We start from the raw sequence: 10967 nt of genomic DNA on the forward strand, positions 1-10967 counted from the left end.
GATTCGAATTGCCGGGAGTTTAATGTCTCGGGTTTTCTTAACTATGGCACAAAGAAACTTTAGACAAATGAGTTTAAATGAGTAAAATACTTGATCTCTCTTCTGTCACCATCACAAGAAAAACTTGTGGGGGGAAAATGCAATTTGGAATTTTGAAATTCAGACTTCTGTAGTTTTTTCAACTGAATGCGTTTGGATTTGTGTTGATTTTGGGCATCTACAGGTCCAACAGTGGAGAGGAAGACCAGACTGGACTCACGGTACCAGAAGCTTCAGCCAATGACCATCAGTGATCTTGTAACAATGAAAGAATAAACTGGTAGGTCTGCTTGCTGGACAAAAGATTGGACTTGGACCCAGAAGAACCAGTCTGACCCATCTAAATCCACGGTACCAGAACCTTCAGCTAATGACCATCAGTGACTTTGTAAAAATAAAAGCAAAGAGTGAAGTGGTCGTGAAGCGTAGCGGTCATGCTAAATCTGCTTCTTTGGTCTACAAGAAGCTTGTCAAGGGATTGGACCCTGGACCTAGAAGAACCTGAACGTTCCTCCACGTACAGAATAATGTTAAACCAATGAGGGTCGAGTGATTCGATACCAGCAACATCATTTCCATTTGGAAAACAAACAAACAAACAAAATGGTTGGACAAGTCACTCGTTCGATTCCGATCGTTCTTCTCCGACAAAAGTGCAAAGTACAATCAAAGAAACCTGAAATGGCCGAGTATCCGACCAAGAGACTGAACGCCTCAAACAAACGCACAAAAACAAAGCAAGTGGGTCCTTAAATAAAAATAATAATTAAAACCATAAATAAAAAGTCCATAAATCTGCAGGCCTGCCTGGACAGAATTAAAGGCGAAACAGGAAACAATTGAAATTAAACGGAACCGGTGAACCAGAAAAGAGAACCAAAAGAATCTACAGTTCTGAAGCACAGGAGACCTTGAAACAAACTACAGGGGGCGGAGGGGCGTAGCAGCAACTCCCGACAACTGGGAGTTACTCATCGTCCAATCGGATTGTGGAAAACTTGGACGAGAGTTTGGAACTTTGGACAGAGGTCCGGACGGATTGGGTCTGATTCCACACAGTACCAGAACCTTCAGCTGATGATCGTCAGCCTGACTGTTGCTAGCAAGTTGGCTACTAGCGAAAAATCCAAACGGGGAAAATAAAAATTCAAAATGACGACGACAAAATGAAGAGAATGGACCGGAACCTTGTGGAGAAACGTCCAGCTTGTTAACTGGCTTCACTGGTCTGAGGTTGGACTCCTCAGAGATCCCCCAGACCCATCAGAGACCCCTCAGAACATTTAGAGACCCACCAGACCCCTCAGAGACCCATCAGACCCCTTCAGAGAACCTTCAGACCCCTCAGAGACCCCACAGACCCTCAGAGACCCCTTAGAGAGCCTGCAGAGACCCATCAGAGATCCGACAGACCCCTTAGACATTCCTCAGACCCCACAGAGACCCTTAAAAAAAACCTTAGTCCCAGACCTTCTTCTTCTTCCACTTGAAAGATGAAGGAAAAAAAAACAACATTCTTTGACACAGTTTTTCAGTTTTCCGATGAATTGGATCGGCTGGACTTGGACCTTTCAGGACCTTTGAGGAGGTTGGACTTCTTCTGGGACCTGCGACACACCAACTACTTAAATGCTGAAAATTCTCCTGAAAAACAAAAATACAGGAGTTGGGAAAAAAAGATGAAATTACACAGTAATTACAGTGTAATAGACTGATTTTAAGATCTTTACTAGTGAATCAATTGGGTCAGTTTTGGGGAGCGAGTAGGTGAGCAGCTCGATGGAGCGGGAGGGGGGGCGGGGGGGATGAGCAGGAGAAGGAGGAGGAGAAGGAAACTGAAGGAGGAGGTGGAGAAGAGGTAGAAAAAGAAGCAGAAGGAGGAGGACAAGGAGAAAAAAAATGGAAGAAGAAGAAAGAAGAGAAGAAGAAAAAGAAAGAGAAGAAGCGGAGTTTCAAAAGGGGAACTGTTGTGATGGTGTAATGTGTCCCCCAGGCCTCCAGGTGGCAGTGGCGCTCTCTCTCTGTCTCTCACCATAGCCCCCGGCCTGGATGGGGGTCTTGGGGGAGGCGCAGGCGTAGAGGCTGAAGTCCTCAGTCTGGAAACCGGCGCGATTCAACGACGGCTCCGACGCACTGCGGTGGATCTTAGGGAGAGAACGAGCTAGAAGCTCTATGGAGGCCAGGATCTGGAGGTGGAGGAGAGGGGGGCGGGGGGGGGGGCAAATGGAAGAGGAGGTGGGGGAGGTGGCGGAAGTAGGGGAGGAGGAGGAGCAGGAGAAGGTGGGGGGAGGAGAAGAGGGCATAGGGTGAGGGGGAAGGAGGAGCAGGAGGAGGTGGGAGGGAGTAGGGGGAGGAGAAAGTGGAGGAAGTAGGGGGGGAGGAAAAGAGGAGAAGGTGGGGAGGAGGAGAAGAGGGTGTGGGGGGTGTGGGGGAGGAGGATTTAATTAACTTCACAAAGGTTTTCAAAAATAATTTTTGGTGTGTGTGGTGCAGGTGGAGATGATGGTGGTGATGGTGGTGCAGGTGGAGATGAAAATAATGGTGCAGATGGTGAAGGTGGAGATGACGGTGATGGCGGTGCAAATGGAGGAGGTGGAGGTGGAGATGATGGTGCTGCAGGTGAAGATGTCCCTGTACCTGGGGGAACAGCGGTCGCTCCTCCCTCTTTTTCTTCAGGCAGTCAGCCATCAGCCTCTTCATGGCTTTGGGACAGTTGCTGCGAACCTTGCTGAGGTCTGGAGAGAGGTAGCCCCGCCCCACCATGAAGATTATCTGCAGGAGGAATATGAAGAATATGACATGAGTACAACCTAGAGCAGACATGGGCAAACCATGGCCCGCGGGCCACATCCGGCCCGTTGCGTGTCTCTGTCCGGCCCGCGTGAGGCCAGTCATAACCCCCCCCCCTAAACGAAACTTTATCGGCAGGTAACTTTGCCTAGTTAGCATAGCGCGATAGCGATAGCGTGAACTTTTGTAATGCTAACGTCACGTCTCAGCAGTGTCCGTCCGCGGCGCAGTGCTGTCAATCCTCACCCCTAATCTGCACCAAAAGTGTCTGTGGTTTGTGCGCGGTGCGTGCACGGTGCGTAAAAAAGAAAAATAATAACAAACTAAACTGCTGGTATCTTACAAAACGCAGGTATTTAAAGTATACCTGCATTTTGTTCAACACGCGTTCAGATGTAAAGTCAAATCGGCTTTTTCATTTGACAGCCGAACTGAACAGCGTTGAAGCTGATACGTCACGTTTCACAGTAAAACACAACACATAGAAGAATTTTGAGAAAAAACAGTTTTGAGAGGAACCATGCTGGAATTATGGTAAGACGGTATATGTGCGTTTGCAGAAATAAAAACAAGAATAAGAGCTGACAAATCAGCTGGTAGCAGTGAGACGTGCTAGAATGTCATAATCAAGCAGTCGTTTATGATAAACACTGTATTGTTTATGTTCGGTATGCCTGCAGTGGGTGCTGGCCAAGACCATCTGTCAATTTTTAAAAGTCAATGTAGCCCCTGAGCCAAAACGTTTGCCCACCCCGATCTAGAACCTCCTAGAACTTTGCTGAGGTCTGGAGAGCGGTAGCTCCACTCCACCACGAAGATGATCTGCAGAACCATGGAGAACCACACTTACAACAAACCTCAAACCACTAACCCTAACCACCATAGAACCACCCCAAAACCAGGACCTGGTCTCGGTTGTTAATGTTGGAGTAGGGTAGGGCCCCCCGACATTAGTTTGTACACCACCTAGGACCACCCTAGAACCACCAAGAATCCCCCCAGAACCACCCAGAACAAGGACCTGGTCTCGGTTGTTGATGTTGGAGTAGGGCAGGGCCCCCGACATGAGCTCGTACAGGACGATGCCGAAGGCGTAGACGTCCGACTGGAAGCTGTAGGGGTTCTTGTCCTGTAGGCGGATCACCTCCGGGGCCTGGAGGAGGAACAGTTAGAGGGGAAGTTCAACTACCAACTACCGAGACAGTAACGTCCTGTTGCTGTTGCTGCGGTTCCACTCACCATCCACAGGATGGAGCCGGAGAGCTGCTCGAACTGGTGGGAGCCACTCCAGCGGGACTTGACCGTGGCTAGACCGAAGTCCCCGATCTTCACTGTCAGGTCCTCATGGAGGAAGATGTCTAGGGGTCGACCCCGTCAAGGACCTTTAACCTTTGACCTGGAACCCCTCTGGCCAGAATCCCCCACAGACACCCTCTGGACCCCAGACCCCTATCTGGACACTCTGGACCCCCCTGACTCTCTCTTGACCTCCCCCAGACCTCCCTGGAACCCACCAGACTCCCTCTGGTCCCACTCCGGACCCTCCCTTGAACCTCCCAGATCCTCTCTGGACAACCTCCAGACCCTGTCTGGATCCACTCCTCTGACCCCCTCTGGACCCTCCATTCCATTCCATTCCATTCTATTAATCCGTAATGGTGAGGATACTGTTGCTCTTCAAGTCTCTGTGGATGATCGACTTAGCGTGCAGGTAGCTGTGGAGGGGGGGGGGGGGGGGGTGATCAATTTACAAGATGATTGACAGGTACAGGTACAAGTACGGGTACAGAAGTACAGGTAGAGCAGTACAGCAGTAATAGTACAGGCATACGGAGCTTCCCACTAGCCTACTTCTACTACTACTATCACCACCCTGTTGGTGGTGGTGGTGGTGGTGGTGGTGGGGGGGGGGTGTCACTCCATGCCTTGGTGCAATCTCAATATTTTTATTTACAGTTACAGCAGTACAGCTGTACCAAGTACAGCTTGATGGAGCTCCCACTAGTACTACTACTGCTACTACTACTACTACTACTACGACTAGTAGTAGTAGGAGGCTGAACTCACTCCATGCCTTGGTACAACCTCAATATTTTTATTTACAGGTGCAGAAGTATGGGTACATCAGTACAAGTACAGCAGTAGAAGTACAGGTACAGCTAGAATGAGCTCTCACTAGCAACTACTACGACAAGTAGTACTACTACTCACTCCATGCCCTGGGCCGTCTGCCGGGCGATGTCGATGAGCTTGATCATCTCAAACTTGGTCTCAATGATGTGCAGGTGGTGATAGAGGCTGGAACCCTCGCACCACTGGGTTACGATGGCCAGCTGCGGCTTAGTGGTGTAGCCCATGAACAGCAGGATGTTCACGTGGCGTGTTTTCCTGGTGGAGGAAACAACAACAATGACGGTTAGACCAGGATCAGGACCAGGACCAGGACCAGGACCAGTACCAGTACCAGTACGAGAGTACAACGAGTACTTTGGACCTCGAAGAAACCCAATACCAATACCAGGACCAGTTCGAGAGTAGAAACAGGCCAGGACCAGGAACAGGACCCAGACCAGAACCAGTAACAAGACTATGACAAGCATGTTGGACCTCGAAGACACCCAAGACCAGGACCAGGGCCAGGTCAAGTAACCAGAGGACGACGAGTACTTTGCATTTTTTGCAGTACTAGCTCGTACCGATACTGAGTACTTGATAGGGCCGAGTATCAGTACCGGTACCAATAACCGATACCCAATAATGGCATCGGTTATTGGTACCAATACCATACCAGATACCAGTATCTGATATTGGTAGCCGAAACTGGCACCCGTATGGGTTCCGATGCTGGTACTGGGTGTCGGTACCAGTTATTGGTACAGATGCTGGTATCGATACCAATACATGATACCAGTATCAGTTTCACCCCTATTGAAAACTGTAGCTGTACAAAGCAAACACATTGCGTTGAACTTCTCCAGAAAAAACGCGAGTTGAGGTACAACCTTGAAGTATTGCATGTTTTACTACTTTGTAGTACTTGCAGGTAAATTCACCTGAGGACGCCCACTTCGTTTTTGAAGGCCTGCAGCTGCTGCGGCGTCGGAGCCGTCACGTTCAACATCTTCACCGCCACATCGCCTGCAGAAGAAAAAGGACGACAATTGTAAAATTCAATAATACAAATGTATACGATAATATTGTATCATATCGTATATGGTAACATATACGATATGAAAATTAAATCGGAAACACTCAGATTTTTTGAGTGACGGCGATTTCCGACTTTCGATTTCGCTTGTCATACATTTGTGTACTACCAATACCACCAGGAAATGAGTGTACGTGAACATGTATGTGGTCTGTAACAATAAATATAATGTATTTATTCATTTAAATTTTTGGCCTGAATGACTGATTTTATCATTGGTAAAAAACTGAATAAATATATAGGCACATATACATACATATATACATATATACATACATACATACATACATACATACATGTATACATACACATATACATATATACATGTTTGTGTATATGTATGTGTGTGTATATATATATATGTATACATTGCTTGCATGTTCTCCTCACCGTGCCACTTCCCCTTGAAGACGGTCCCGAAAGACCCGGATCCGATCCTCTGTCCCAGGGTGATCTGGCCCTCGGGGATCTCCCAGTCGTCGCTCGAGTCCCTACGGCCCAGGCTTTTCTGTCGCACGGGGGGGGTCATTGGGTTCATTCAACCAGAAAACTACAACTGCAAACTACAAAAAACTACAACTACCACAGGTCTTTACCATCTTGTTTCGGTCCTCAGACGAAGACGAGGACTTCCGCTCGCGTTGTGGCGGACATGGGGACTTCTGGGGGACCTTGACGTTGGTCAGCGAGCCGGGAAGTGAGGCCGGGGGGGTAGCCGACAGGCCGGCCGCAGAGCCTGAGAGGAAATGCGCGCGCGCACACACACACACACACACACACACACACACACACACACACACACACACACACACACACACACACACACACACACACAGGCAGACACACACATACAAACACAGACACACACACACACGTGTACACACATAAATGTGTATATGTACACACACAAGAATGTTCAGTCCTGAAATAAACCAATGACATAAAAGAAGAAGAAGAAGAAGAAGAAGAAGAAGAAGGTAGATCCAAGTTTGGGTGCTCGCAGGGGGCCACCGTAGTGTACTGGAAAGCTCAGAAGAGGGGGAGTGTAAGAGGCCCTGCAATCTAAAATGTGACCACTAGAGGTTGCCATTTCTTCTTCACAATCTCCAAATATGACACACTTTAACTTTTAGGCCAACGTTGTGAAACAGGCTAGAGTTGCAACTCTTTCTCAGGAGTAGTTCACTGGCAAACTCGGGAGGGGGAAGGGTGAGAAAAAGAGTGCTGCAATCTAAAATGCGACCACTAGATGCCGCTGTTTCTTCTCTAAATATTACATACGTTAGCCTTTAAGCTAACATTGTGAAACAGGCGAGAGTTACAACTTTTGTCGGCGACGGTGTGAGCGTGAGAGGGACATGGTAGTGTAGAGTGTGTGTGAGAGAGAGAGAGGGGTGAGACACACAACAAGAACAAGAACACAGAACAAGAACGACGACACGGAGGACCTGCTGGCTACCTCGGAACACGGGCTCAGGTTCAAAATCAAAGACTATGTCATTGGGGTAGGAGTATAGGAGGGGACTTGAGGTCCGTGTCCGGTGCTTCCTCAAGCAGCGGGCGGGGTGGTGGGTCGGGGGGGCTGCAGGGCAGAGAGAAACACAACACACAATCACTAGCCCCCCCCTCCGCACCTCCAGCCGACTACCGCTAGCCTGCTAGCATGTCCCTTGTCGTCCCGCAAGCCACAAAATTGGGGGTAATGGCAACACCCGCTGTTTGAATGGGGGAACTTTTGCTGCTTTGCTCTGTTAGCCGTTAGCTAAATGTTATTCAGAAGTACATGTACAGTACCAGGAGTAGTACTACGACTGTTGATTGTTTAGGTAGGAATTTTAAAGAAACTTGGAAAATTCATAAAGAATAAAAAAAAAAGAAAAAACAGCTAGAGACTATGCCAAAGTTGATGAGACGAGTCAAGCAAAAATATTTTTGCAAATTTGTCAATTCTGGAAAAATAAGACACAAGGAAGTAGGAATTTAGTCAATCTATTTTAAGATAAATAAATAAATAAATGAATGAATGAATGAACGAAAAGTGTAATTTTCCAATTTGGTGCACCAAAAAAAAACCATTTATTCAATTCTATCCTATTCTACTGAGGACAGCGGAACAGTTCCATCACAAAATCACCCTGGTCTTTTCTCACTCTGCTAAGTGACTAGCTAGCTAGCTAGGTAACTAGCAGAGTCAGAAACTCATCCTGAAGTGCAACACACACGCACACACACAAACACACACAAGAAGAGAACACACAGACGTGGGATGGAAAAGAAAAGAGAACCAAAGCACAGAGTGGCCGAAGAATTTGGGTCTCTGAAAAACTGAAAACTCACCTCCGTCCGACCTCTGCAGACCCTGATCTCGAATCAGGTCCTGAAAGGTAAAAGAAAGAAAAGACAGGAAAGTTAGTGTTGAAATTCCTCTACAAGGTCACCCTGAAGAACGGAACCTACTTCCTATAACTCTGAAGATCAGGTTTTCCTATCAGAACTATGTCCCGTCTGCACAGTGAGGCCAATCAGGAGGTGAGGAAGGTCCACAAAGGTCCACCGAGGTCTACTAAGGACCACCAAGATCCACCAAGGTCTACTAAGGACCACCAAGGTCCACCAAGGTCTACTAAGGACCACCAAGGTCTACCAAGGACTATCAAGGACCAACAACCAAGGTCCACCAGGGTCTACCAAGGACTAGGGCTGGGTGATATATGGATATAAAAAATAAATATTGATATATTGCTACTCTGCGGCCCCGCCCCGCCCCTCCTCTTTTACGGACAGAGGGGGGAAGCGCGGGAACAGATACTCCAGAGTGGCACACTGAAGTTAGAAGGGATGACAGGCGAAACGTTTTCAAAATCACATGGACAAGTCCAGTTGCCTTCACTTAACCCTTCTACCTTAGGATAACCTGGATAACTGAGAACCTTCACAGACAGACTGGCGCACTTCAACCACATGGAAGAAGCGGCAACATGTGCGCGGAGAGTGGAGGAGGTATTGGTCGGTTGGTAAAAGAAAAAGCAAGCGGCTCAGTAATTTGGAGATAGTTTGGATTCAAATTATCAGATGAAAAACAAAATGATGTTTTTTGTAGGGATGCCATAAACACGTAAAACATAAGACACGCAAGGGGCAGAAGCACAACATTGTTTTGTTGTTTTTTTACCACCAAAAACAGTGGCAAAGACTGCAGCACGAGGAGTGTGTGAAACTGCGCATTGCCACAACCCGAAAAAAAAAAATCTGCCCTTAATAGGGTTTGTCATATTTTGTTCTTTTGTAATGTTTGTTCTCTGCATCTGTGGATTTGTGAGAAAGGAGAAGAAAATGTATAATTTTATTATGATAAGCCATTTATAGTTGTCAATCTAAATTTTTTTTTAATATAGTACTTTATAGTACGTTCTTATCTAAATATATTTATTTCAGGAAAAGACTGTCTTCTTTTACAGGCTATTTTTATTTAAGTTTTTTTTTTAATGTGCACCTTATAGAGCTTTGATTTAAAAAACACACAATTCACAAAGGTCCACCAAGGACCACAAAGGACACCAAGGTCGACCAAGGTTTTCCAAAGTCCACAAAGTACCACCAAGGTCCACCCAGATCCACCAAGGACCAACAGGGCCTAACCAAGGTCCACGAGGACGCTCCCCAAACGAATGCGGGTCCAAAAAAACTCACATCGATGTTGACGGGCTCGATGGTGTTAATGTGGACGTTTGGCGCCGAGGACGAGCGGTCGCGCTGGCCAAACTGGTTGCGGTGGTCCTCCTCGCCAGAGCGCAGGCCAGCCGGGATGGGGATGGACTTGGACGGGGACACGCTGGGGTGGCACAGAGACCTGGACCACAACCAACAGGAACAGGCGGAGTTGGTGGTTAAACAACTATTGGACTACAGTAAAACACAATCCCAGAACCCTTTGCTTTGTCTCCCTCATGTTCAGGTTGTTTGGGTTGTTTGTAGTTCCATATAAAATGGTTGTGATTTGTTCAATTCAATATCAACATTTAGAACCGCGACTTTGTGGCTTTTTTTTGGGGGGGGGGGGGGGGCACAGGCCAGAGGTTGACCCACGACAGTACTCACCCAGAGGAGTCAGACGGGGGCAGGGAGGGACAGAGGTCCGAGACCGGCGTGGTTCCCTCAGAAGAGACCTGGTCCTCCTGGGTGAAGGGATGGTGCTCAAAGAACTTGGAGACTAGTAGCAAACTGGAGACACAGAGAAGAAGAGATGGAGGAAGAGATTAATAGTGATGATGACACAGAGCGTGGGGAGGTTCTAAGAGGTTCTGGGGTGGTTCTAGGTGGTTCTGGGGTAGTTTTAGGAGATTTTAGGTAGTTCTAGGTGGTACCTACTCCAGCTGGTCGTAGTTGACACACATGAGCGGAACCTCGGTGCTGCAGCGCTGGTGGAACTTGTAGCCGCAGGTCTGGCAGCGGAAACCCTGGAACAGCAGCTTCCGGCAGAAGTCGCAGAAGGCCAGCGTGAAGAAGGTCTTCCTCACCTGCAGGGGGCGACAGCGACAGCTTGAGGTAGTACAGGGGTGGTTCTAGGGTGGTTCTAGGGTGGTTCAAGGTGGTTCTAGGTGGTCCAGGGGTGGTTCTAGGTGGTTCTAGGCCCCCTCACACTCACAAAGTTGTGCGTTGTCAGAGGAACATTCTCCAGAACCTCCACGTGGAGCTCCTCTCCCGTCAGCCACGAGATGTCCGTGTCCCAGCCAATAGGCTTCTTCTCCCTGAGGGGAAAAAAGGAACATGATGGTTTGATGTTTTTATGTGATGATTCTCACGTTAAAACTTAAGAAAGTAACCCTGGGACCCACCCGTCCTGTATCCGGTAGACCGCACAGCATTCTGGGATGAGGCCTCGCATCATCAGCGCCTTCTTCAGGGAGTCTCGGACAGTCATCCCACAGCG

The 10967-nt window shown here is 47.9% G+C and overlaps 1 protein-coding gene across 2 annotated transcripts in view; it reads right to left on the bottom strand.

The window, feature by feature from the left end:
- Positions 1–662: 662 nt before the first annotated feature.
- braf (B-Raf proto-oncogene, serine/threonine kinase) overlaps positions 663–10967 on the bottom strand; it is a 17823-nt gene continuing 7518 nt past the window's right edge. The window contains exons 4-21 of one of the 2 annotated variants that reach the window (XM_076044232.1): positions 10873–10967; positions 10683–10785; positions 10406–10554; positions 10136–10258; positions 9728–9887; positions 8375–8414; positions 7497–7619; positions 6634–6773; positions 6428–6545; positions 5883–5967; positions 5041–5217; positions 4498–4544; positions 4069–4187; positions 3851–3982; positions 2677–2811; positions 2072–2225; positions 1373–1683; positions 663–1341 (exon numbers count right to left, since the gene is read on the bottom strand). The exon at positions 10873–10967 is cut by the window's right edge and continues 9 nt beyond it. In XM_076044232.1, coding sequence (XP_075900347.1) covers positions 1661–1683; positions 2072–2225; positions 2677–2811; positions 3851–3982; positions 4069–4187; positions 4498–4544; positions 5041–5217; positions 5883–5967; positions 6428–6545; positions 6634–6773; positions 7497–7619; positions 8375–8414; positions 9728–9887; positions 10136–10258; positions 10406–10554; positions 10683–10785; positions 10873–10967 — 1923 coding nt within the window. In that variant the 3' untranslated portion in view covers positions 663–1341; positions 1373–1660. The remainder of the gene's footprint in view (positions 1342–1372; positions 1684–2071; positions 2226–2676; positions 2812–3850; positions 3983–4068; positions 4188–4497; positions 4545–5040; positions 5218–5882; positions 5968–6427; positions 6546–6633; positions 6774–7496; positions 7620–8374; positions 8415–9727; positions 9888–10135; positions 10259–10405; positions 10555–10682; positions 10786–10872) is intronic. The other variant, XM_076044233.1, reaches the window with a different exon arrangement.

This window comes from Nelusetta ayraudi, unplaced genomic scaffold, assembly GCF_046127955.1.
Source record: "Nelusetta ayraudi isolate G7.1 ecotype Tasmania unplaced genomic scaffold, CSIRO-AGI_Nayr_v1 ptg000079l, whole genome shotgun sequence".
NCBI lineage: Eukaryota > Metazoa > Chordata > Actinopteri > Tetraodontiformes > Monacanthidae > Nelusetta > Nelusetta ayraudi.